The sequence below is a fragment of the Lepidochelys olivacea genome, assembly GCF_965140295.1.
Source record: "Lepidochelys olivacea isolate rLepOli2 genome assembly, chromosome: 6".
In the NCBI taxonomy this organism is placed as follows: Eukaryota; Metazoa; Chordata; order Testudines; family Cheloniidae; genus Lepidochelys; species Lepidochelys olivacea.
The window spans coordinates 104,962,041-104,989,530 of NC_140416.1; the positions used below are offsets into that span (position 1 = coordinate 104,962,041).

General features: G+C 44.6%; 1 protein-coding gene across 3 annotated transcripts; it reads left to right on the forward strand.

Annotated features, from left to right (window-relative positions):
* The first annotated feature begins 1,448 nt into the window (after positions 1-1,448).
* On the forward strand, positions 1,449-26,421 carry HHIPL1 (HHIP like 1). Of its 3 annotated transcripts, none has more exons than XM_084631340.1 (9): positions 1,449-2,052; positions 7,873-8,519; positions 12,339-12,482; positions 13,946-14,274; positions 16,634-16,760; positions 17,333-17,478; positions 20,462-20,543; positions 22,798-22,880; positions 23,616-23,773. In XM_084631340.1, the coding sequence occupies exons 1-9, from the start codon at positions 1,744-1,746 to the stop codon at positions 23,669-23,671; spliced, it is 1,923 nt and encodes a 640-aa protein (XP_084487466.1). In that variant the 5' UTR covers positions 1,449-1,743; the 3' UTR covers positions 23,672-23,773. The 3 variants fall into 3 exon arrangements, with proteins under 3 accessions (XP_084487466.1, XP_084487467.1, XP_084487465.1); XM_084631341.1 differs by lacking the exon at positions 23,616-23,773 and adding an exon at positions 26,189-26,421 and having other exon boundaries at positions 1,450-2,052; XM_084631339.1 differs by lacking the exon at positions 23,616-23,773 and adding an exon at positions 25,319-26,421 and having other exon boundaries at positions 1,460-2,052.
* The last annotated feature ends 1,069 nt before the right edge of the window (positions 26,422-27,490 follow it).

Here is a 27,490-nt window from a genome sequence, read left to right on the forward strand (position 1 = left end):
CTGAGAGGAGAAATCCTTCCATCGGTGTAGGTAATCCACCTCCCCAAGAGGAGGTAGCTAGGTCGACAGAATTCTTCTGTTGACCTAATGCTGTCTATACTGGGGACTGAGGTTGACTTAACTGCGTCACTCGGGAGTGTGGATTTTTCACATCCCTGAGCGATGTAGCTGGGTCAGCCTAACTTTTTAGTGTAGACCAGGCCTATGTCTGTACTAAACATGCCACAGTGGCTCTGCTACAGTGCTGCAGCTGCGCTGCTGTAACTAGGGTTGCCAACTGTCTAATCGCACAAACACAAACACCCTTGCCCCAGCCCTAGGCCACACGTCTGCCCCAGCCCTTCTCGCTCCATCCATCGCTCACTCTCCCCCACCCTCACTCACTTGCACTCCCAGGGGTTGGGTGCAGGCTCTGGGTTGGAGCCGAGGGGTTCAGAATGTGGGAGGGGGCTCTAGGCTGAGCCTGGAGCAGTGGGTTGGGGTGCAGGAGGAGGTGCGGGACACAGGCTCTGGGAGGGAGTTTGGGTGCGGGAAGGGGCTCAGAGCTGGTGTGTGGGCTCTGGCCAGGCAGCACTTACCTGAGGCGGCTCCTGGAAGCGGCCGGCAGGCCAGGAACTTTGGCTCAAGGGTTGCCAGGCGGCCCGGCACGCTGCCCCTGCCTGGAGGCCCCACCCCTGCAGCTCCCATTGGCTGTGGTTCCCAGTCAATGGGAGCTGCAGAGCCAGTGCTCTGGGCAGGGCTGCATGCAGAGCCTCCTTGATTGACCCTGCACTAGGAGCCGCAGGAACATGCCAGCTGCTTCAGGGAGCCACGCGGAACCAGGGCAGGTAGGAAGCCTGCCTTAGCCCCACCAACTGGACTTTTGGCCTATTAAAATCTCCCAGATTGCTCCGGGAGATTGAGGCCAATTCCAGAAGGCCAATCTGGGAGGGTTAGCAACCTGTGGCATAGACACTCGCTTCAGTGACAGAAGGGCTTTTTCCATTGCTGTAGTTAATCCACCTCCCCAAAAGGCCGTAGCTAGAATTTTTCCATCCACCTTGGGGTGTCTACTCTGGGGGTTAAATTGACCTAAATACATCTCTTAGGGCTGGACAACAGGACAAAATCAGATTGACCCAGCTTTGCGCAGGGGTGTGAAAAATCCCCAGGTAGCTAAACTGACTGAGTCCCTGGTGTAGACAGTGCCAGCTGGAGTGAGGAATTCTCCTAGCCATGGCCTCTTGTGGAGGTGGAGTTGGGAGAACCCCGCCGGTGGCTGTAATATCGGAAGGGCCGCAGCAGCACCTATGTCTCTGTGGGGTTTTATGTGTCGCCATAGGCTGGGGAGTGAAATGCTCACAGCCCTGAGCTATGTGGAGCTGCCCCCCCGGGAGCCGCAGCCCATATTTCTTTGCGAAAATTGCTTCTTCTACGTGTGCTTCCTTCCCTGCAGCTGCTCTTGGCTCTGCCCAGAGCCGGGGCGGCGCTTCAGCCTGACGCCGGGGCCCCCGGCCCTAGGGCACCGTTAGCAGGAGAGAGCGGGACCGGCCAGCTCCCGCCCCAGCCGCCGGCGAATCGCCTCTGCCGGCCCGCTGGGTTCCGGCGCAGCCAGGCTGCCCCGAGCGCCGGAGGGGTGGGAGCGGCCGGGCGACGTGCAGCCAAAGGGGCGGCCCGGGGGATTGCATAACCCGAGCCCGCCCTGGCGGGGCGAGGGAGCGGGCGGGGGCCAGGCTGCCGCCCGCACTGAGCCCAACGCCCAGCATGGCACATGGCAGGGCGGCGCCGGGTCCCGGGGGGGCCGGGCCGGGGCCGGGGCCGCGGCCCCCGCTCCTGGCGCTGCTGCTGCTGGCCGGGCTAGGCCAGGTGCGACCCCACCCGCAGTGCCTGGACTTCAAGCCGCCCTTCAGGCCGCCGCAGCCGCTCGACTTCTGCGTGCAGTACTCGGACTTCGGCTGCTGCGACGTGGAGCAGGACCGGGCGCTGATGAAGCGGTACTACAGCCTGAGCGGCCGCCTGGCCCAGACTGACTACGCCGCCTGCGCCAGCCACCTGCAGGACCTGCTCTGCCAGGTGACCCCGCGCCCCCTGCTCCCCTTCCCGCAGCGCCCGCTCGGCCCGGTGACCCCGCGCCCTCTGCTCCCCTTCCCGCAGCGCCCGCTCGGCCCGGTGACCCCGCGCCCTCTGCTCCCCTTCCCGCAGCGCCCGCTCGGCCCGGTGACCACGCGCCCTCTGCTCCCCTTCCCGCAGCGCCCGCTCGGCCCGGTGACCCCGCGCCCTCTGCTCCCCTTCCCGCAGCGCCCGCTCGGCCCGGTGACCCCGCGCCCTCTGCTCCCCTTCCCGCTCGGCCCGGTGACCCCGCGCCCTCTGCTCCCCTTCCCGCTCGGCCCGGTGACCCCGCGCCCTCTGCTCCCCTTCCCGCAGCGCCCGCTCGGCCCGGTGACCCCGCGCCCTCTGCTCCCCTTCCCGCAGCGCCCGCTCGGCCCGGTGACCCCGCGCCCTCTGCTCCCCTTCCCGCAGCGCCCGCTCGGCCCGGTGACCCCGCGCCCTCTGCTCCCCTTCCCGCAGCGCCCGCTCGGCCCGGTGACCCCGCGCCCTCTGCTCCCCTTCCCGCAGCGCCCGCTCGGCCCGGTGACCCCGCGCCCTCTGCTCCCCTTCCCGCAGCGCCCGCTCGGCCCGGTGACCCCGCGCCCTCTGGTGTCCCTCCCCTTCCCGCAGCGCCCGCTCGGCCCGGTGACCCCGCGCCCTCTGGTGTCCCTCCCCTTCCCGCAGCGCCCGCTCGGCCCGGTGACCCCGCGCCCTCTGGTGTCCCTCCCCTTCCCGCAGCGCCCGCTCGGCCCGGTGACACCGCGCCCTCTGGTGTCCCTCCCCTTCCCGCAGCGCCCGCTCGGCCCGGTGACACCGCGCCCTCTGGTGTCCCTCCCCTTCCCGCAGCGCCCGCTCGGCCAGGTGACAGCGCGCCCTCTGGTGTCCCTCCCCTTCCCGCAGCGCCCGCTCGGCCAGGTGACAGCGCACCCCCTGCTCCTCCTCCCCTTCCCGCGGCGCCCGCTCGGCCCGGTGACCCCGCGCCCCCTGCTCCCCTCCTCTTCCCGCGGCGCCCGCTCGGCCCGGTGACCCCGCGCCCCCTGCTCCTCTTCCTGCAGCGCCCGCTCGGCCCGTTGACCCCGCGCCCCCTGCTCCTCTTCCCGCAGCGCCCGCTCTGCCCGGTGACCCCGCGCCCCCTGCTCCTCTTCCCTTCCCGCGGCGCCCGCTCGGCCCGGTGACCCCGCGCCCCCGGCTCCCTTTCCGCTTCCCGCGGCGCCCGCTCGGCCCGGTGACCCCGCGCCCCCGGCTCCCTTTCCGCTTCCCGCGGCGCCCGCTCGGCCCGGTGACCCCGCGCCCCCGGCTCCCTTTCCGCTTCCCGCGGCGCCCGCTCGGCCCGGTGACCCCGCGCCCCCGGCTCCCTTTCCGCTTCCCGCGGCGCCCGCTCGGCCCGGTGACCCCGCGCCCCCGGCTCCCTTTCCGCTTCCCGCGGCGCCCGCTCGGCCCGGTGTCCCCGCGCCCCCGGCTCCCTTTCCGCTTCCCGCGGCGCCCGCTCGGCCCGGTGACACCGCACCCCCTGCTCCCTTTCCGCTTCCCGCAGCGCCCGCTCAGCCCAGTGACACCGCGCCCCCTGGTGTCCCTCCCCTTCCCGCAGCGCCCACTCTGCCCGATGACACCGCGCCTCCTGCTCCCCTCCCCTTCCCGCAGCGCCCGCTCCGCCCGGTGACACCAGGCCCCCTGCTCCCTTTCCGCTTCCCCTTCCCGCAGGGCCCGCTCGGCCTGGAGACACTGCACCTCCTGCTTCCTCTTCCCTTCCCGCAGCGCCCACTTGGCCAGGTGACACTGCACCCCCTGCTACCCGTCCCCTTCCTAACCGAGGCAGTGGGAGCTGTGATCAGCCGAACCTGTGGATGCTGCAGGTAAACAAATGGTCCCGGCCCACCAGCGGATTTCCCTGACAGGCTGCGTTCCAAAGTTTGCCAATCCCTGCTTTATGCTGTTCAAAAGCTTTCCATCACAGGTGAAATTTTCAAGGGACCAGTTAAGGCTGCTTTAGTGCTGCAAAGCAGCAAGGAAGGGGCTGAGGACAAACAATATAAAGTGAAAATAATTACATGTATGGGTACAGCCTGCTGAAAACTTTTGTAAAGAGATGGAGGGCAAAGGCTTTGATTCCCATTAAACTACAACCTCCTAAATAAGTATATAATTATTAAAAGTAAGAGTATTGTGCTTCCTAGGTTGAAATTGATAAGAAATATCAAAGTTTAAGTGGAAAGTAGAACACTTTTCTCAAAACTTGCATCAGAACTGCCAGACTGATACCACAGGTAAATTATTGCTGGATCTGAGTACCAAATCCTGATTCTAATTGTTGCAATTAATGTCAATCCTTAGGTAAATATTTTTTGTAACTCTGTAAGTTAGCTGCCTAAATAACTGAGACATATCCAGCCAGCTACTTAAATTAGTGACAGTGTTTCTTTCAATTCTTATCATGGTATTGGCCTGCCCAGTCTTGTCCACTAGCTTCCATGTGCTCTGGATCAAGACCTAGAAGAGTTCAATTAAAAGCATTAATAAAACAGTGTAGCTTGTAATTTGTAGAAGAGAATGTAGATCTGCTGGTCATGCTGTGCCATGAATTCAGTGCAAAGTCAGTCAACGTTATAACTAACTGAACACAACAAATAAAGTAGCATTAGGGGTTGGATGCACCACTTGATTCACAAGCAAAGAATTTCAAGATCAGGCTTCTTGTGTTTCGGATTCAGAATCAGAAGGTCTCCCAACTTTGAGCATTTTAGTAGTGGAAAATACTACAGAAACATGGTTCAGTGCAGAATCTGGCTGGTCGTTAATCTTTTGTACATCACTTCCAATGGGATGTTACTGTGTGTATACAAATGGCACCACAGATGTGTTATGACTTGCATATAAGGTTATCCACAATATCTTCTGTTATTAACACTGACTTAAGACTAAGGCGTGGTCTACGCTGTGGGTGGGGAATCAATCTAAGTTACGCAACTTCAGCGAAATGAATAATGTAGCTGAAGTTGACATACTTAGATCTGTGGTAAGTCAACGGCTTACGCTCCCCCGTCGACTCCACCTGTGCTTCTCGCCCTGGTGGCGTACCAGAGTCAACAAGAGAGCGCTCAGCGGTCGATTTATCGCATCTTCGATCCCCACTGGATCGATTGCCGCCCATCGATTGAGCAGGTCATATAGACAAGCCCTAAGGATCAAACACAGTAACAAAGGAATTAGGCATTCATGCTTCTATGCCATTTTTATCTCCTGTATTGAAACCAAAATATTGGTGTCTGGTGCATATGGAGTGTAAGATACCCTGTCAGAGAACCATATGTACTACAGCATTTAACATGAGTCTGTTTTCTTCTCCATACGCGTGTGAAACTCCATTGATGTCAATGTGAGCTATGCATGTGTGGCCAGTATGAATGCTATAATAGTTTTAAGTTGGAATTCTCTTGCTGTTTTGTATTAAGGTTTGACTTTTAAGACCAAATTTTCAATCATGGCCACAACAAATGCACTAGGAAATATGCCATCTTATCTGCTATGCCTTGCACACTTTTACATTTGCATAAGTGAATTGGTGTGCAGTTACTCAATCTGTGGATGCACTTTTGGTGTTTTGTCTCATTGAATCTCCTTTTTTTCACATTAATTGCTGTTCATTTGAAGGGCAATCAGCATAATAACCTTCATTTTGCAATGAATAGGTTGACATAATAAGAAATCTTATTATACACTAACCAGATCTGTTACATAGTCCCTTGCTTTATTATGGGAGATGCCAGAACTATTATAAAAATGAAATATTGTGTGTAGTACAATTGTGTATATTTACCAGCTAATTTAAATATAGGTATCTTGGATGTTTTTTCTTTTCATCATTGACTAATGACCTAATCTGTATGTTGTTTTTTTTAAATTAAGCCCATTTTGCTTAGGAGACGTGTGGCCCTATAATTAAAGCACAGATTTATTCAAGAGAGTTGGTTTCTTTTCCCAGCTATACCACAGACTGGCTTAGTGATATGTGATAAATCATTCTTCCTCTCTTTTTCTCAATTTACTTATCTATCACTTGTAATTAAAAATCCTTACCAACTGAGGCTTATTGCATTGTTATAGAGCACTTTAATATCTTTGGCTGGAAGGTGCATCAGAAGTGGAAAGTAATATATTATTACTTGACAAGAAAAAACACCTGAAAACCAAGAGAATTGGGTGTTTTGGTCAGTTTGTAAGAGACAAGTAATTTTCTGGATTTAAGTGACTTCTTATGTCAAGAAAATGTGCTCATGATAGATAACCCTTATATGAATTTGATTCAGTTCTTAAGCAGGGCATCTTCATAAACTGTTGTTTATCTGTGTTGCAGTAGCTACCAAAGGGCCCAATCTGGACTGGAACCCTTTCATGATAGGCACTGTAACATCTCAGAGCTGGGGCCCTACCAAATTCATGGTCCATTTTGGTCAATTTTGCAGTCATGGGATTTTAAAAATCATAAATTTCATGATTTCAACTATTTAAATCTGAAATTTCACCGTGTTGTAATTGCAAGGGTCCTGACCCAAAAAGGAGTTGGGAGGGGCCAGGTTATTGCAGGGGGATTGTGGTACTGCTACCCTTACTTCTGCGCTGTTGCTGGCAGCAGTGCTACTGTCAGAGCTGGGCAGCTGGAGCGCGGCAGCTGCTGGCCGGGAGCCCAGCTCTGAAGGCAGAGCTGCTGCCTGCAGAGCTGGGCCTTCGGTCAACAGGCACCATTCTCCAGCTGCCCAGCTCAGAAGGCAGCAGCGCAGAACTAAGGGTGGCATGGTATGGTATTGCCACCCTTACTTCTGCACTGCTGCTGGTGGGGTGCTGCCTTCAGAGCTTGGATCCTGGCCAACAGTCGCCGCTCTCTGGCCGCCCAGCTCTGAAGGCAGCGCAGAAGTAAGCGTGGTAATACTGCAACCCCCCTAAAATAACCTGGCGATGCCCCTGCAACTCCCTTTTGGGTCAGGAGCCCCAGTGAAATCTGTATAGATTAGGGTAAAAGCACACAAAAGACCAGATTTCACGGGGGGAGAGCAGATTTCACAGACCGTAGTTTTTTTTTCATGGCTGTGAATTTGGTACAGCCCTACTCATAGCATGAATAGTCTCTATACCCTAAGAGTTTACAATCTAGTTTAATGGTCTCAAGATGCATTTGCACTCGCTAGTCAGGTAGTTGGGTATTCAGATGTAGTTTGTGCTCACAGACCTGTGGCCCTCACTCTATGTAGCTGTTACAGCAGTGCATGCCTTTGTCCGCAGAAGAAGAATGGAAGCTATAGAAAGCGATGGCTCAGTTGCTGCTTCTTTCAATGTGGAAATTTTGGGACCTGATTCTTCTGTGTTGGTCCAGTTTTATAGTTACAGGTGTGACTCCAAGATTTCAATGCAGTTGCTCCAGCATTACACTGGAGTAGAGTGATGGTGACTCTCTATCTTTGGACAATAGAGCCTGTAACACAAAACTTCACTTTTCCTCTGTTAGGACGTTGGCGTGATATACACTAAGCATATCCATGAGCCTGGGTCCAGTTTTTTTGTGTTGTCACTCAGGCTTGAATACCTGAATCCACATTTGAGAACTCTCATTGAAACCTGGCTCCCACCATCTGTACTTGAGGTTATTACCTTGATTGTTGGGATGAATCGTTTTCAAAGGTCTGAGATCTTTACGTATGTAAATATATTTGCACAGTGAGTCACATGCATGTTGTGATAAAATGACGTTACATATTTTGGTGAAATTTTTTCGGCCACATTTTGAAGTGACTGAGGTTTCCGCTCTTTCCGTAGGAATGCTCCCCCTATGCTGCTCACTTGTATGATGCTGAGGATCCTTCCACTCCCTTGCGGACAGTGGCAGGACTTTGCCAAGAATACTGTGAGCAGGTGTGGCAAAAATGCAGGTCCATGTTTCGCTATCTCTCTATGGACAAAGAATTATTGGCCCTGGAAAACAATATGGCAAAGTTCTGCCACTATTTGTCACTTGATGATGTGGACTATTGTTTCCCTCGCCTGCTGGTAAATCAGAATCTTAATCAAAACCTTGGGTTCATGACTGCCAATTCAGAGGGCTGTCTCCAGTTGTGCCTAGTAGAGGTAGCTAATGGTCTGCGGAATCCTGTTGCTATGGTGCATGCACATGATGGAACTCACAGATTTTTCATTGCCGAACAAGTTGGTTTAGTTTGGACCTACCTCCCAGATCGGTCAAGGCTGGAAAAGCCATTTCTGAACATCAGCGAAGCCGTACTTACCTCACCTTGGGAAGGAGACGAGAGAGGTTTTCTAGGTATTGTCTTCCATCCTAAATTCAAATTTAATGGTAAAGTGTATGTCTACTATTCAGTTGAAGTTCATTTTGAAGAGAGAATCCGAATAAGTGAGTTCAGAATTTCTCCTGATGACATGAATACTTTGGACCATAGTTCTGAAAGGTATTGTATGCACATTTATCTGTCAAAATTATTTAAGATTTCAAAGAAAATTTCATGCATTTTTAAAGGCCTGCTAACACAATAAACAAGATTTATTTGGCTTAATATTGCTCTTTCATTCTAATTTTATATGAAGTAAGTCCTAGTCTCTTTATGCTGTAACTTTAAAGGGGAAAAAGGACATCAATTTATAACTGAGATTTTATTTTAATGTACAAAGATCAGAAAATTCAAAACCCTTTCCCCAAGAGTAATTGTAGCTGCTTCTTTTTGCACAGGTATGTATTAAGGTATAAAAGATACATGTTCAATGTAGATGAATTACAATTGCCCTGGAAAAAAAATTGAATTTCCTAACCATTGAACATCTAAAGATAGAACTATAATGTTGCATAAAGTTTTTTGCATTTAATTTCCTTGGTTTGACGGCTGCGTAAGAAAGAAAAAGGAGCAAGAGAAACCTTGACCACACATTCAAGTTCTGCACTGTGTGAGTCAAATTCATCCCTACTGGAATGTCACTGAAGTCAATATAAATCAAGTCAGCGATGTTACACCAAAGATTAATTTGGCCCAATATGCTTAGCTGAGTGATGTTGCATTCCTGTGGTGTTGTGCATTCAAATAAATATGTATCTTTTGGAATGAAATAAATACAGTTGCATTTATTTGAATTTGCCGTGCTCTTCCTATAATCACACTGTTACGAGCACATTTTGGGCTCATCAGCTCAGCACATTTAAAGTTATTAGAAAATAATATTTTAATTCATCAGTCTTAAAGCAGAAACTCTGAAAACCACCTTACTTGCCACTTCATATGCTGATCTAGCACACACTTCTTTTCCTTCCCTCCCCACAGTCTCACACACATTGATATGAAAGGGCTTTCTTCTGTGCTATTGCCCTCATAGACAGCCTCTCTATAGCTCTGTTTTGACTGCATCTGTTTTATCTGTCTCTTTTAAAATGTCCTCCTAAAATCTACCTGTTCTCTCTTCTCAGTGCCTTTCAGTATCTCCTTCAACTACCCTGAAGTGTCATATAATTCCACAGCTATAGTATCTGTTATTATTTATTACTCTTATAGGCACAAAATTCAGAGAAAGGATGGTTCAGGGGTACTAGTTTAGGGCTTGGGAGACCTCATTTCAAGTCCCAACTCTGCCACTGACTTCCTGTGTGACCTTGGACAGGTCACTTAGCCTCTCTGTGCCTCAGTTCCCTATCTGTAAAATGGGAATTAATACCACATTTCTACTTCACAGGGTGTTGTGAGGATAAATTAATTAAATATTCTGAGGAGCCCAGATACTATGGTAATGAGGGACCCTATAAATACCTTAGGTAGATAGAAATGTGTAATAATTGTGCAACATCTTGAGATATATTTGTATGAGACACTATATAAGATAACTTTTTAATTACTGTATATGCCAAACCAAAATATGCACAGTAAATTAGGAAATGTCTGAAGTGCATTCAGTATTATTTTAAAATAATACATTTTGCATGTAATAATCTTCTGCATTTTAAAAGTTTGCATTATAGTGAATTGGAGCATCCTATTCTTCTAAAACAAGGCATCATTGAAGGCAGTGTAAGGTTTTGGTTTCATAAATGTTGGTGTTTCATTGCTTAATATACGGAATTAAGGCATAGGCCAAACACATTAACTGCACTATTTTTAAGCACAGCTATATTTTTCTTATTAAAAATGTTTTATGGCTTCTGAGTTAGCTAATCTGATTCTGCTGTTGCTCTGCACCTACAGTGCAAAGGTAATTGAAGTTTTGCATGTAGGACAAAGGAGGACTGGTTTATAAAGTTTATAATCTGGAGTAGGACCTCAAAATGACAGTTTTATGAGATCACTGAATATTACTAATTTTATTATCTTTATGCTAGCACCCACAATGTGTTAGGTACTTTCCAAACACTCAAAAATGAGTGATCCTTGCTCCAAAGAAGTCACAGTCTAGTGACAGGCAGAGGCTCAGGGAAGAGGAACGACAGTTTATATATGTCAACTTAGTTCCCTGTAGGCAGAATGGCAGAAGTGAGTCTTTAAAAGAAATTTAGATGTGGACAGGAGAAGAGCCTTGAGAAATGGATCAGGGGCCTAACCCTGCAAATGTTCATTCTCGTGCTGTCCTGTTGAATGAAGATCCATCAGGCTCTAAGTTTATAACCTCTTCCGTCGCTACTACAATGTTCATTACAAAAATAGATTCATGCTGCAACCTGAAAAAAGCAAACCCTGGTCCTGCTGTCCTTACTTTGGCAAGGCTTCCATTGACTTCACTGAGAATATTGTCCAGAGATGGATAGTCAGGCCTGTAACCCTGTGTGGGGTTCCATTAGCATTAAGAGTGAGAATGTATCTATTCTGTTTGCCTTCAGGTTTACTAGTTTGTCTTGCTGTACTGCAGAATCCCTTTGCTTTGGGAGGAGCTGAACAGAAAGAAGGTTTCTATTACTTACAGTATCCTTCTTCACTTTTACGCTTGGGTAGTGTTTTGATGTGGTCTTGAACAGCTACTCCATTCTAGAGGTGATGAAGTTTAGTGATGGATGAACTGATCCCTACATGGCTAGTTTATCTGTTTACAATGCGCTTTAGGATCTTTCAGAAGGAGAGGGGACAACATTAATGCAAGATACTGCGATTTGTTATTATCTGATCAATTATTTTTACAGATATTAGAGAGAGACTGTCAACTTGAAATATAGTGGGTTTTTTAAAATAAGAAAATAAAATACATTTCAAGTGTTACACTTGCCCCTGAATCCCACTGCCAAAATGTGTACTTTTTTGATCATGTTTTCCTATATTTAACTGTTTGCTATACTTAAAGTGATGCCAAATGCACAAAGTAAACCAGCTGAAAAAAGATTTCTTTCCTCAAATTTCTTTCAGTTAACAATAATGTTAGGTGTTGCTTTGAACAATAATCAGAATACTTGTCTTGACACAGTATGAATATGTTTTAAGGATATCCCTTTAAAAATCATTTAAGTTTGTGGTTCGGTAATGTACAGATTCCAGGAGCAAGTGAAATATGCATCTGTAATTCTTCTTAATAATTTGTGCCTCAAGCCTTGAGCTTTGTTGTTGTTATTATTTAATATTTGTAAAGCAGTAGCTCAGAAAGCCCCAATCAGAATTGTAGCCACATTGTGCCGGGCACTGTGCAAATGCACAGGTAGAACTCGGTCCTGGACCTTATAGTTTACAGTCTGACTGGAAACGAGAAGCAACAACTGTGTATGACAAACAAAAGGTACAAAGAGGGGGAGGATAGGGATAACAAAAAAAAAATTACTGCATATGCTAAACCAAAATATGCACAGTAAATTATGAAATGTGTGAAGTGCAAACAATATTATTTTAAAAGAATACATTTTGCGTGTAATAATCATAAACATGGTTACATAGGTTCCTTACTGCACAATGTGATGGTTCCATATCATTGAAAATTTTGTGGATTTATCTAAAATAATAAAATCAACGTGTCTGCCCTGTTGCACCATTTGGGATTCCAGATGACTAGTGCACAATATTATATGGCTCAAAAAATAATGTGTCTGAAATCAAAAGCTGGCCCACTGCATGTAGCGTGTTAAAGAAAAATCTCTGATTTCTCTAGAGCAAGGACAAAGCAAAATTCTATAACCAGGGCGTGGAGGAAGATTTGTATTTTTCCTGGTCCTCATACAATTTCATGTCTCAAATGCTGTACTTAGGCTATTGTGCTACTGTGCCTTTTGCTTATAAGTTACCCAATATTGATAATGCTTCATTCCTGGTTTTGATCAGGATAATTCTGGAGGTAGAAGAGCCAGCTTCCAATCACAATGGAGGAGAGCTGCTCTTTGGAGATGATGGTTATCTTTACATATTTACTGGGGATGGAGGCATGGCTGGCGATCCTTTTGGGACGTTTGGAAATGCTCAAAACAAGTATGAGCCTCTAAGTGTGTGTGTGCAACTTTGTGTGTGGGGGTGGGTTGGGGAGGGGGGTTAAGTAGAAAAGATAAGCCAAGGGGAGAGGAACTGTTTTTCTAGTTATGTTTATTGTTTCCTTAAATGTGTGATTCCAGTTTCCTCAACAGGCATTAAAGCAGTATTCTCGCCTTTTTAAGGTAAAAATAACTGGAATTATAGAAAATTCCTTTGGTTCTAATTTCATGCCATAATGTAATAAAACCTAGATATGTTGACACCAAGTCCTGTGGCTTATCTATTAGACCATGTTTCCATTAAACCAAAATGTCTTCATTTAAAAATAAATAATTCAAAACGGAGCTCTTCCCTAATCTAGATTATGCCATTTTGCAGTGTGGAACAAACACCCAAAATACTTACATTTGGAAATTAGCTGCTGACAATGCACCACATTTAATTTTCATTACACATTCAGTATGTTGCATAGATGCCATAATGAACCAAGTGCTGTCATAAATCTTGTTACTATAGAGGAAGCTTTGTTACTGCAACCCTTTCTTTGCATATTAAGCGTTGTTATGATGCTAATTTACATTGCAACAGTAACTAATGTGTTTTTTAAAGAACTATGAAAATCTGAAACACGAACTCAATTTTTAGCCACAATATCCTGAACTGAGCCCAGTTTTCTAGGATCTAGATGGGGGCTATAGAGCTTTTCACTTCCAAGACACCAGTTTAAATCTGCCAAGTTGGTAGTCCCAAAAAGTACTTACTATACGAAGGCTGTTCAGTGGCCCATGCAAAATGAGATAGATGATCTTGGTCCGGTTGCTTAAGTAAAACTATCCAGATAACAAAAAGCTCCCCACAACTGGCACCCTTGTTGGCAGCAAAGAGGCCAGTGTCTGACTGGGCAAGGAAACTGCCCTCACCCTGGAGGTGATCCCATTAATCCTCACTGCTGGATCTTGGTGAGGAAGCTTGCACTGCTGCTGCCACCTATTCGGGGGATAAATAGAGGGGTTCTGCCCATCTGTCATTTTTCATGAACAATAAATTCACTTAGGCTGCAATCCTGCAAACGCTAACCTGCCAACTTAACTTTTCTCCCATTCTCCCATAGCAGTCTCACTGAGGTCTATAGATCTTCTCGGATGCTTAAAGTGAAATGTGTAAATGTTTGCAGAATCAGGCCCTTAATTTTTTACTTAAATCAGTTTTTCTTTTGTCTGTAAGATTAAATCCTGCCCTCATTAAAGCCCTTGGCAAAGCTCTGGCTTACTTTAAACTGCGTAGGTTGGCTCCCATAAACTTTAACTACGTGAATATTTGATGCACTGAAAGACTTTTATGTTTTCTGAAATAGAAATTATGAAATCTTAGACTGCATTTTTTAAAAAAATACTTATCTTTGGTTAAGAATATGTGTTTAAGAGAGTGCTGTCTTTTCTCCTCTCTCTTTTGAACAAATACAGATCAACATTGCTAGGCAAAGTGTTACGGATCAATGTGGACAATAATGACCATGGGCCTCTTTATAGAATCCCTCCAGACAACCCATTTGTTAGTGAGCCAAAAGCTCGACCTGAAGTCTATGCATACGGAGTGAGAAATATGTGGCGCTGCTCTTTCGATCGGGGCGAACCCTATACAAAGGAAGGGAAAGGGCGACTTTTCTGCGGAGATGTAGGACAGAATAAATTTGAAGAAGTTAACATTATAGAGAGAGGAAAAAATTATGGCTGGAGAGCAAGGGAAGGATTCAGCTGTTATGATAAGAAACTATGCGCCAATTCCTCACTAGGTAATTATACACTCTAAATAAATGACCTTGATATTGGGTGGTGCCTGGACTTCCATTATTGACTTCTGCTTTCACAGGTTGATTGTGCAGTTGCTAACATGTATTTTTGGGTTTAAACTTGGCATATGCATCCTGGGAGCAAACTGACTTGGGAAGTTACATTAAAAACTCTTGCCATTTTTGAGTTACGAGAAAAATGAACTGAACTTTAATGCCCTGGCTATTCCACTTCGTAACCAAATATGGTGCTAATTATACCAAACTGTGCCAAGTTTTCATGGTGGTTCTGTGAATTGGATAAATATGCACGAGGGACAATTTTCATTTTTGCTACATAAACTACACTAATATGCAAGTGTGTGGAAGTCAGAGCTATTGGCTTTATCCAACACCTTGCCCCTGAGATAAATCAGTAAAATGTTACTATCTCCATAACTTGTAAATGGTTTAGCTTCATAAATAGATTCTTCAAACTATTATTCCCCTACATGGATTGGTTACTCTGCCGGCTTTTAAAAGGCTACTCTGTTGTGCAGTGTGATTATTTATTTTTTAATCCCAAAAGGAAAACACTCTTAACTTTTTATTTTTAACACTTTGGCTCAGTACACATGCTGTCTGCTACAGTTTGGTCAACATAGTAAATCTCAGGGCCCACCAGGCCATAAATGTGTCTGAATTTTGGGCCACAGCTTCAGTGGGAGTAAATTGGCATCGCTTCACTGCAGCCAATGGAGTGACACCACTTTACACCAGCCAAGCATTTGGCCCGTTTTGTTTTTATGTTGTTCAGTGCCTTACTTTTTTCTTTTTGCCATGTAAACATCATCTTCCTATGAATTTAAATATAAGGGAATTGGTACATAGGAAAGGACATTAAGAGCTATAAAATGTGGGTTAATGGCTTGGAAGGCATGTGGCACATTTTAAGTCTGAATTCTCTTCCTTCTGCCACTGAAAAAGTAGCCTTTTAAGTGTCCTTTTAATGCCTTTCTGTGTGTCAGTTACTTAAGCTACGTTAATGGGAAGCTCTTTATCAGTGACACCGTGGGTTCAGAACAGTTTCTGATGCTTTCATAGATTCTTTAAAATAAAACAAGTTTTCAGAAGTAACTACTTTAGATGGGAAGCTATGCTGTATAATTTTTATATAGCCATCTGCCCTGACCCTTACAATACATGAATGCGCCATGAAGTTAAGGGGAGTGGGAAGGGCTTGGCAGCTTTCAGGATCCGGTCTGGTATTTATGTTGTGTAAACTGCTTTCTTTATGGAAACAGCTCAATAAGTTTCTTGTCCTCAACAAGGGATTTCCCACCTGGCTTTCCTCATCCACACTACCCTCATCTTCCCAAGGCAGAGAGTTACATTTGTTGACAGAAGAGGGCTGCCTAGGATTCCCTTCAGATCTCCTCAGTGCCCATTCTAGCTCAGCTCCAGTGGTCACTTCAGAGAGATGAGGCTCTAGTGCAGCAGGTTGAGTATCAAGCTGCCATTCAAGGCTCTCCTGGAGCCAATCGCCAGTCACGGGAGTACTCGCTGAGAGACGCAGGAGAGTGCTGAGCCCTTTGGATGCCCAGCAAATAAGTGTGGGGAAAACAGGATGGGGAGAGAAATATGTTTCCCTTCTCCAATTTCCTATTCTCCAATTGCTGTGTGGGAGAAGAGGGATAGAGAGGAGAAATGCATGCCTTCTTGCCCCCATATACATATGCCCTCTGTCCCTATATTCAGGAGTTTGGGAGGAGAGAGGGAGGGGAGTGAGGAAACTTTTAAGATGGAGCCCTAGAGAGTCACAATATGACACTCTACCCTGGTGATGTTTTGTGGTGATTTCATGAATATTTTGCATTAAATATGGCAACACTGTCACGATGTCTCACCACAATTATTTTGTGGCTCTTCAAGGGTAAGTTCCTCTACTTCAGAGTGACATGCGAGATTCCCTCTGACAGGGTTGTGAACATACAGTTTCTTTCATGCTTGTAGCCCTGTTCTAGAGGGGAGAGACCAGGCTCAGGAATACAGCTAGGCATCTCCCATGACAGCACGCGGCTAATCACAGAGCCTTTAGGTCCACCATTAAATTATTTTGTACACTTAATTACTGGGTCAGTTTCTTGGTAAGGAGCCCCTAGTTATCACAGCCATTTGGGAGAAGAGACCTGAAAGGCCAAAGTATAATAAAAATAAATTTGACTCCATTCAGTAGTTGGTTTAGCACAGAACAAGAAGCTGGATGGGAATTTGATAGTACACATCGCTGACTAGTAACCATCTATAATTTTATTATCGATAGAACAGCTATTCTGTATCATACTTAAAACAAGGAAAGACACAATATCTTCTCCCCCTACAGATGATGTGCTTCCAATTTATGCTTATCCACACAAAATGGGGAAATCTGTTATAGGAGGCTATGTCTATCGAGGTTGTGAGTCTCCAAACCTGAATGGACTGTACATATTTGGTGATTTTATGAGTGGGTAAGTCCAGTCGCTCAGCAAGCATTACCCCCAGCTGAAATCTTCCATTTTTGCTCCATACGCCTGCAAATGCTTCTGCAGTGTAACCATCGCTGACTTACTGCTCTTTGCTTGGTTTATTCTGAGTGCAAACCCTTACTGCATATTACAGATGACTCACATAACATGTTTTTATGTAATCGTTATTCCATGTTATTGTGAAGGTATATGATTATCACACCAGCAGTAGATATTGCTGATTCACTTGGTGTCAGTACATGTGAACGGATGTGGCTTTGACATTGATTTAAAACCATAAAAGGAGAGTAAATGACCATTCTGTATTTTGGTGCATCTTTAATGCTTTGCACTATCCAGCCACAGGATGTGCCTAACTCCCATTGAAACGAATGTATCTTAATGTTTCTGGTCGTATTAAATGTTCATCCCCTTTCATTTCTGTTGAATCTAATGTGAGTGGAGAGCACACATCCGTCACAGGATTGGGCACTCTTTTAATTATCCCATTTGGTACTACTAGATTAAAAGTATCTGTCCCAGTTGCCTGTTGAAAATTATTTTTTGTCTTGCAGACGTTTAATGTCATTGAAAGAGAAAGATTTTACTGGAGAATGGCAGTACACTGAAATTTGCATGGGAACAGGACAAACGTGTGTGTTCCCTGGGCTTATCAATAATTATTATCAGTACATCATCTCTTTTGCTGAAGATGAGGCAGGTAATCATATAGTATTACACTGAACAGTGTGGTTGTATTTTATCTTCAGAGCAAAACACCTTGGAATGAGAATACTTTTTTAGGTTAAGAAGCACGCATTCTGGAGAGTAGCTCAGGTAAGATCCAGAGTGTGCCCAAACATTAAAAAATTGGACTCCCGAGTTCTCACAGCTACTAAAAACAAGCAATTATAATGTTCTCTTCCTTAAGTGGCCAGTGTCTCATGCAATGATGAGCCCATTAGCAGTTTTGGAGTGGGTTGCTTGCCATTTTATTTATTTATTTTTACTGTGGATCCATTTGCATTACCGTCTGCCCCATTGCCATTTGGAGGGGAGCGAATGCCTGGGGACAAATACGTTAAAACATCACTTAGCGGGAACCTTAATCTTCAATTTGAAAAAGCCATAGGAAATATATGGGGGGTACATCTACACTGCAATAAAAGAACCACAGCATGGTTTGGGGCTGGCCAGGGTCAGCTGATTCAGACTCATAAGGCTTGGGCAGCAGGGCTAAAAAATGAAGTGTAGATGTTTGGCCTTAGGCTGGAGCCTGGGCTCTGAAATCCCATGAGGGGGAAAGTTCTCAGAGCCTGGGCTCAAGACCAAGCCTGAATGTCTACAGTGCTGTTTTTAGCCCCACAGCCCGAATTCTGTGAGCGCGAATCAATTAACCCAGGCTCTGAGGTTCAATGCCAGAGTTTTTTTTATTGCAGTGTAGATGCAACTGGGTGGCCACAAGGTTGACAGTAAAAATGAAAGGAGTCTGGTATTTGTTACAACAAGCTTATGCTTTTGGCTCATTAAGATCTGGACTGGACACTATTAATGACTGACAGAAAATTAGACACAATGAGCGGTGACAGTGAAACCTGCTCGTACTGGCCTTGAATATTGTAAATCTCCTTTCAGAGTGAAACAGAATGGAAATTGTACACTGTTTTAGTATCTTGCAATGTGTGAATTGCAAACAATTGTATATTTCCTTTTAGGTTCATATTCTGGCAAAACTTCCGTTGATGTCAATGAGAGTTTTGCTTAGGTAGTAGGTAAAGTATTTGGCCTTGGTTTTAAATAATATTATTTGTGACGAGGCTTCAGGATAAGCTACTGGCTCTGTATGTTACAAGAGTGAGCTCTTATGATATGAAACTGGGGTGAGGGGGAAGAGGATCTGAAGGGAAAACTTGACATTGGTCAAGTGTTAGTACATTCATGTTGTTAATTATGTGAGACTGAAGTAAGGATAAGCACACTGTACAATTCATAGCAGTAGACGCATTAGAGTCACTCCACAAATGTTTAGCATGGTTGCTAAGCAGTAGCATGCACCACATTGAAATTTAGAAGTTTGTGCTCTTAGACGTAATGTAAGTCTGTTGGCTTCTGATCACAATGACTCCTGCCACAGTCCCTGAGGTATGGTTTTATAACGCTTTGTTGTTCCTGGACAGTTGAGCGGGCAATGTTTGGTATTAATGCAGGCTGAATGCAATTGAATAACTGAATTTACAATGTTTTCCCTTTTTTTATATTTAAAAATAAAACCCTTTATTGACATAATTAGCCTATCCCCTGCCTAGGCTTCAGAGCCAGCGCTCCAACCCAAACCACAACATCTACACTGCTGTTTTTAGCACCACAGTGCGAACCCAAGTCTGTAGACTCAGGCTCTGAGACTCACTGCCAGGGTTTTTAAAACACAATACTGATGCCCCCATGAGGTGCAAAGTGGATGTAAAATCCTACCATTCTGTAGCTTTTTACACTTACACTGCACTGGAATAAGTGACTGTACAAGGTGCAATGGAGTATCAGGTTTGTAATCTGTTAACAGGTTTAGTTCTTCCTATGTATTCATTTCAGTATAATGGAAAGAAAAGGTACCACTAAAATAATATATTCCTCTACTGAGTTCAGGGTATAATCTTCTCTTGGGCCCTTTTGCTGTCCGGAGATGTTTGTTTATGACTTTACCAGTCAATTATTTGAGTGGGCCTTCCCTTACTAAAATGCTTGTTTTCAGGATTACTACTCTGACGGGTGGGAAGCAGCTCCTGTGCAATGGCAAACCACAAATCTTTTTGGTATACTTGTGATATTTGCATAAAATTCCCAAATCAGCTCTCTGCAGGGAGGTGGTGCTACTGTATAGGTGGTTATGTTCTGCATGCATAAAAGTCAGGTTATGTGCTTGGGTCCATTCCTTTACACAGTTAACCTCATTAGTAGGGCAGTGACTATTTTCAGGTTAAATGTCTGGAAAAATTATTGATGAGTCATGGCAAAATTTGATTAAAATCCAGGGGCAAATCTTGAGGCTCCTTATGCAGTTGGGAGTTTACCCAAGCAAAATTAGAGTAAAGACCTCAGGATTTTGCACACAAGGTTTCTCTTTGATATCCTTGATTCCCACCCACACCCATGATTTCTTTGATCTCAACTCTCCTGCTGCTGCTTCTCCTCCTCCTCTTCACTGCATACATAGGGGATGCCTTAGGGGGTCTGGCAGGTCAAGGCTTCTCCCAACCAGCAGGTCTGTGCCTGTTTCTCTCTCCCCTTCTCTCTGCACTTTTGGGATGGGGAACCCAGAGAATATCCTCAGCAGCAGGCCTGAAGCCAGACACTGTGAGGCAGGGTTGAGGAACCCAAAGGATAGCCTTTCCAGTAGGCAGGCTGGTGAATGAAGAGTGTGGTGGGAGGAGAGAGGTGTGTGTGAAGGAAATCAGTGAGTTTTGACATAAAATTCTCTCTGGCAGGTAGAGCTGTGTGAATAATCTCTAACTAATTTATTTGATCAAATTTGTCCTCATAAAAATCTATTTTCTCCAATTATGTTAATATTTTCACAGAATAATTCTTGGTACATAGCCCATTCTCTGTCTGTCTATTGTATTTTATATTCAGTCTTTTCAAGTGGATGCATAGGTTGCATGACAGGTTTCTCTTCCCAGACAGTAATTCTTATTTGTTTTTCTAAGGAGAACTTTACTTCATGTCTACTGGAGTACCAAGTGCCACCGCTCCCAATGGAGTAGTTTACAAAATAGTAGACACCTCACGGTGAGAAATGCTCTTGTTACAAAACCTACATTTTGGTTCTGTGGACCTGGATTCAAATGTGATTGATGGTTATTGCTGAAATAAATTGCCCTTGTTTCACCTTGGCTCCTTGTTAAAGAGTAAACCAGTGTAAACAGGAACTGGCTTCATATTGGAGAGTTCTGAGTAAGCTTCCTAGGATGCTCTAGGTTTCCACAGAGTTGGAGTCTGCATTGGTGGGTGATCCATGGCTTTGCTTTGAAGGGGGGTTGTATATCTTAGCTGGCTGTGAGGGTTATTCAGTGGCAGCTTGAAAAGCCGGCAGCTGGTTTTGTGGCACTCAAGTCTCTCAGAGGCTGCTGTATTAGGGGACAGTGGAGCCTCATGACTTCTGCCCAAACTGATGCTGCCTTTGTCAAGGTGGTTGATATGTTCCTGACAGGCCCATCTGCTCCCTTCTGCACAAAGCCCACCTCCACAGAGCACCTTCTGCAGCTGGCCAACATCTTCTTCAGGGGAGGTGTGAGGTCCATGTCCACAGAGAGGCCTCTCTATGTGAATTAAAGGGCGCAGCCTGGCCTGATATTAGCACCACCACTTTCTATAACTAAAACAGGAAAAATAAAATAAAAACTGAATTTACTTTTTGCCATTTATGCTGTTGGTATAATGGTGGAATTAGCTTGGACAGTGGCATGAAGACTAGGGCTTCACTTTCTGAATCTCATGCTATTGCACGAAGTTGTTGTATCTGGGACATTAACAATGTAGGAGAATCTTGGGGAGGATTTATAGATTTTAATTTAACTAAAACATGACTATTAAAGGACCAAGTAATGCCTTCAGATAAATGCGCCCAGTAGGCTTTTTAAGACGTGTGCTTATTTAAAATAAACTAAATTTGGGCATCAGCTCTCTGAGCGTCTTTTTCAAGTCAGCATGGGAAAACTCCTTATTTATAGAGAATATCTCTCTGCTTGCATATGGGTAGCTTCTGAATTCCAGAACTTCACCCTTTTCTTTTTTTTCTGACACCTTTGTAGACTAGTTCTTTTTTGATCGTCTCATTGCCCATCAACTGAAACAATTTAGAATATTTCCTGCATACCATAGAATGTATTAAAAAGATGTTTGCAGTTTCCATGGTACAAACCAGCATCTTAAAACCATGGGCATCCCTTTTTAAAATACAAAGTATAATCCTTATTAGTATCAAACCACATAAAAACATTTAAAATTTTGAAAAACAGAACTCAACTGGCAATTTATAATTTATAAATGAAAGTCTTCTTAGTAGGACTCATTACAGAGCATAGCAGTGGAAAAATAAAGATTTGTACAAGGGCTTACAAAAGTATAGTATCCATAAGTCAATAAGTGAGAGAGCTATGCTTCATGTCTGGCTACTACGGTCTTCTTTCCAGACACAGCAGATGCAAATGACTCTAATTATGTAGGGATTATTTGCTGCATGTGTGCATGCAAATAGTCAGACTGCATTATCCAACTGTTGCGCTGCTTTGAAAATCCTCAGAAGCCCTGAAAATAACAAACCAAATATCAGAGGAAAAAGTGGCTGTGTACTGGGTATAACTTCTCAAAAGTGAAGGACGCTGCCATGGCAAACAAGCTTGAGTCAAATGAATGTAGCATTTTAAGAGAATGCTTCTTTAAAAGGGACTCTGAATGTAAAAATCTAATTTGAAGTGAATTGCATCTATGATGCTGTTTAAACTGTTAACTTGCTGTCAGTGACAAATTCCAGATTCTTTTTATTTTCCATTTTATATCATTCTTTCTGGCTCCTTTCTGTTGTACGAATTGTGGTGCAAAGTGAAGTGTATTTTTGTTTTAAATATATAAATGATTGCATGCCATCTTGTTTCTATGGAGATGGCTTGGAAACTTGCATGTGAACATGACATTCATTTCAGCTATCTAACAAACATTGTATAGCTTTATGCTTTTTTTCTGTTCAATTTGATTCATATCTTTCTGTATCGCTTGAACCTACCAGTGATTTGTACTTTGATGGATACAGCAATGATCAAGAAAATGCTATCAAAATATTGCACATGCTTGTGAATATTTGAGCTCTCTGATATACAGAATGAATAGGATTTTGTGGGGTGGGGTATAAGAGTTTATTTGGGTCATTTAAATAGACCTTTTTTCCAGAAGTACGAAATTCATTGAAAAGCAATGGAAACAAAGAATGCTGCTGATACCATTGGAAAGCAATTCATCCTGTATCGTCTATGTTCCTCTTTCACAGGAGAGCACCCCCAGGAAAATGCCGTGTTGAGCCTTTGTCAGTGAAAGTGAAAAGCAGGCTAATAAAGTTTGTGCCGAAGGAGAGTGAGTATTGTTGTTGCTCCTTATTTTTGATCCGTAAATATAAACTCAAAACCAGCATTGTCTTTTTGGATATATGCAAACCATCCAGAGCCTCAGGCCCAGTCTATCCTTAAAATTAATTTCTATCGACACCTTTTTAATATAAGGAGTGGAAGGATGGTTGGGGCACTAGCCTCGGACTTGGGAGACGCTGGTTCAATTCCCTGCTGTGTTACAGACTTCCTGTGTAACCTTGGGCAAGGCAATGGAGGCAGATCTACACTTAAAAGCCACAGCACTTCAGTGAAGACACTACCTATGCTGATGGGAGGGCTTCTTCTGTCGGCATAGTTAATCCACCTCTGTGAGAGGTAGTAGCTATGTTGATGGGAGAAGCTCTCCCTTTGACATTGTGCTGTCGACACTGGGAGTTAGGTTGATATAACTGCATTGCTTGGGGTGTGGATTTTTCACACCCCTGAGCAATGTAGTTATACCAATTTCAGTTTGTGGTATAGACCTCACCTTAGTCTTTCTGTGCCTCAGTTCCATGTCTGTAAAATGGGGATAGCAGCACTCCCCTTCCTCACAGGAGTGTTGTGAGGATAAATACATTCAAGATTGTGAGGCACTCAGATACTGGGGTGGTGGGAGGCCATATAAGTACCTAGGATAGACATACTAAACATTCAGCTTAGACTGTGCCTCCTTACCTGACTTTTTCCCATTCCCTCCCATCTTCCCTTTCTGTGGTAGATAGCAATATGGCTGTCTCATTAAGAGCAGCGTGGATTCCCTGTGCCAGGACTTAAATTCAGCCAGAGCCATTCAGAGCAGAGCTCAGGTAAATATTTTCAGACCTGTGGGAGCTCTGGTGCCTCCGGTAGGGCAGAAGCCCCGAGCCCTGCCCCTTCCCGCGGTTGTGGGGCAGAAGCCCTCGGGCTCTGGGAAATAGTCTGTGAGAATTTAAACCCTGCCTGTTGTCATCTCTGCACTGCAGTCTTGAATTCTACAGTGCTTTCCACTAGGAGTAGGAGTACACTAGGAGTACCTCCTAATAGGCAGAAGCACTTCAGTGTGTGAAAAGTCTTGTTATTAGAGGAGGACTGGAAATTAGCTCCTTGAGAGAGATTGGATCTGAGCCACTGTTACTTAGAGGTCAGGAAAGGATGAGGAAAATGCTCTCAAAAGATTCAGTTCAGTCAGATAATCAGCTGAACTTCTGGCTTACGCATCCCCTCCATGCCCCCCCCCCGCCATTGATTGCCTGTTACTGAATGTACTATTGCATAATGATAGACTTTATCAATTAGTGAGCTCCAGAATTGCTGAGTACATTGTGAGATCAGGCCCTAAACCTAACAATGTGTAAGTTTCCAGAGTGTGATAATCTCTTCTCTGTATTGTCAGTTTCCCCAATTTATTTTCTGTCTTCAGAAGCTGAGCTTTCAGAATAGGGAATGCTTTTCATGCTACAAACAAGACCCCCCCTGCCAACATATGGGATTCTGGGAGGATGTTCCAAAAAACTGAGCCCCTCCAAATCTTGGCCAGTCGAGGATGTGGGTTATTTAGGAGAGGGTGGTGTTTGACACTTTTTCCCCTCTGTATATTAAAAAGAATGATGAGTGAGGTTGGAGGGGAAGTCCATAGGCTAAACAGCAGAATTTTGACATCTTTGCAAATATGCATAATGTTGGGAGAGCTACGTGGTTAATTATTATTCTGACTAAAGTAACTATCCCTTTGACTATCCTATATTTATTTTTAACTTAAAAATAGAACGAATAAGCAAGTCCAGTAATTCCTGGAAGCTGCAACAGTAAAATATGTCCAGCCCTTTGCAGTTCAAGACTGTTTTAAAAAAACCCACTGTTTTATGTGTTGTCCTGGCAACTCAGCTCTTTTTGCACATTCCAGTTACCAGAGAGAATTGATTGTGAATGTCTGTGATTCCAGCCACATTGAATAAAGTATCTGGCACAGTGGGGAGGCTGGAGCTCTCACAATCTGGTAATGATCCAATCATTAGTAATGAAGAAGACAGCAGAAGTAGAAGCATGTCTTTAAAAATGCTTTCTGCAGGGGCAAGAGGTACTTGGAGAGACCTCTATTTCTTGCCAGAAGTCTCGAGCATTTAAGTCTGACTCTTGATATGTCCACGCATTAAAGTTCTGTTGGTAAACTGTGCATGCAAATTTGGTAATGTTTCCTTTTTTGTCCTATTTATTGGCATTGAACTGTGCAGTCATCTCCAGCAGCCAGACATTCTTAATACACTGGAAACTTTTAGCTGATGCAATGTTGGTTTAACTACTCAACAGGATCAAGAAAGTAAACTCCATCAGAAGTTAAATACAGTGGAGCTATAAGTTAGCACTGTTTTTATGTAGTCATTTTAAACTATTGTACTAGCTTTATAAACTCATTATCGTTACCTCTGTTTTTCCCCCAATAAGAACTGATTGTGAAAACACCAACCCAACGGCCTAGATTAAGGACTACCACCAAAGTCCCACGCAGGGGTAGGCCAACTTCTGAAACACCCCATGCCACTACTCCAGACTGGGTGGAACAAATCTTGAACCTTCTAAGGAATCAAAATAGAGTGCAGGTGACCTCCAGAACACCAACAACCAAACCCCCAAAGTCCAGGAAAGGGGGGAAGAGTGGGGAAAGAAGAGGGCAGAGAAGGAAAAACAAACTTCCCAGCACTCTGACTCCACCCCAGCTCCTGAATGGTGCAGTGCGACTGATGAACAGGCAAGCAAGAGGAAGAGACCGGGGAAGGGTGGAGATTTACATCAATGGAGAGTGGGGCACTGTGTGTGATGACTTGTGGAACTCCAAGGCGGCAGTTGTGGTGTGTCGCCAGTTAGGGTTCCCTTATGTTGTCAGGGCAACCAAGAGAGCGGAGTTTGGGGAAGGACGTTTGCTTCGGATTCTTCTTGATGATGTTGAGTGCACTGGGCAGGAGAAGAACCTGCTGGAATGCACACATGCAGACATTGGCAAAAACAACTGCTCCCACAAAGAAGATGCAGGAGTGATATGTAGCCATGAAGAGGTTATAAACTGAAAACTAAAAACAGCACATTGGGAGGAATGGGAGGGTAGAAATGGACTAACCTCATCTTTCTTTTTCCCCCTTCTTAAACAGTGGATGTATTGAAAACGGTATATTTAACCCTGAGGATGCTATATCTGATTTAAGTAATCTTGCAGTCTTGTCCCCATACATCCTATAATGTGTGTGCTGGGAGGAGGGAGAGAATGTACAGAACATAATCGCTTGAGCATGTGTGTGATCAGGGTTTTCTTTTTTACAGGTGGAAGAAGAAACATCCTCATGTTAGCGATTATGAAATAGAAAGATGTACCCCTTTGTCATCTCAAATGCAACTGTAGCACAGAGTTCCCCCAGCCAGGTCTAGCAGCATTCCGCTGAAAAACATTCCCAAATGGCAGTGTTTTAAAGTTTTGTTTATCCAAACATTCACATTGCCTGCTTAACTGTTCTGGCACCTGTACAAAAAACTGAACATTGATCTTTGAGCATCTACGAGTCTGTGTGTTTTGTTGTGGAAAATGGAGATAACTTAGTGTTGAATCTCCATGCTCTGGCTTTAAAAGGAAAATGAAGGCAGGGACCTGATTCTCCTCTCTGGCTGTTTTTATGCCGGTGTAAATGTATTGACTAAAGTGGGAATTACACCTGTTTACATGAGGAAGGAATCCTACCCGGAGTCATTGTAGTGTCTGGAAGAATTATGTGTTAAATTCTACAAATTGATTCAAGTTTCATTTCAGAGAGTCTTGTCTCATCTCACTTGCACGAGAGTAACTGCATTGACTTCACTGGAGTTACTCCCATTTACACCAGTGTAAGCAAGTGGCAAATCCAGCCCATAGTACATATGGTGGCTCTAATCCAGTTTAACTGCAGTTATGGAGACACTTCAGTCCTGATTGTCCACTGCCTTGAGCCTTGTGTGACCACATACCTCTGTGCAAAACTCTACCAAATCAGAAATGTAGCATTTTACACCCATTTTGCACAGTGTAAATGACTACACAAGGGGCAGTGCCATAGAGAACAAGGCCTGTTACATGTGTACAATCCTTAAAGGGACACCATCAGTTTCAAAAAATCTTACACTTTTGTCTGAATTGGTTTTTTTACAAGTAACACATAAGTAGCCCTAACTGAATGAATGGAGACACGTTGTTTCTGTCTCTCTTGCTCTCTCATTTTTTAAAACAGTTTTTGTGTCCTCATTTTATATACAGTAATTTTCACTTTATATTCAGTGTCTATTTCCTATTTACGATGTGTCTTTCAGACCACACCATGCGAAAGATGAAAAAAAGGAATATGTAGTACTTGTAAAGACAGCCAGCAGAATTCAAACACAAGACTTAGAATCTGCAACTGATGACTAATTTTGTTGAAATAGCCCAGAATCCACGCTGACTGTGTCCTTTCAAATCCAAAACACAACTCCAGATGCTAAATACATTTGTTTAAAATGATCATGCCTGAACTTTCTTGAAGACCCTATAAATATTCCTTGCTGGTAAAGAATAGCATCCCTGTGTGAGCAGAGATGATGAAAGGAGTAGCACCGACT

Excerpts from the sequence above, each read along its gene's own strand:
- HHIPL1 (XM_084631339.1), top strand. The coding sequence starts at position 1,744 with ATGGCACATGGCAGGGCGGCGCCGGGTCCCGGGGGGGCCGGGCCGGGG. Across the intron at positions 20,544-22,797 it reads AAAATAGTAGACACCTCACG|GAGAGCACCCCCAGGAAAAT; the intron begins GTGAGAAATGCT and ends CCTCTTTCACAG. Across the intron at positions 22,881-25,318 it reads AAAGTTTGTGCCGAAGGAGA|AACTGATTGTGAAAACACCA; the intron begins GTGAGTATTGTT and ends TCCCCCAATAAG.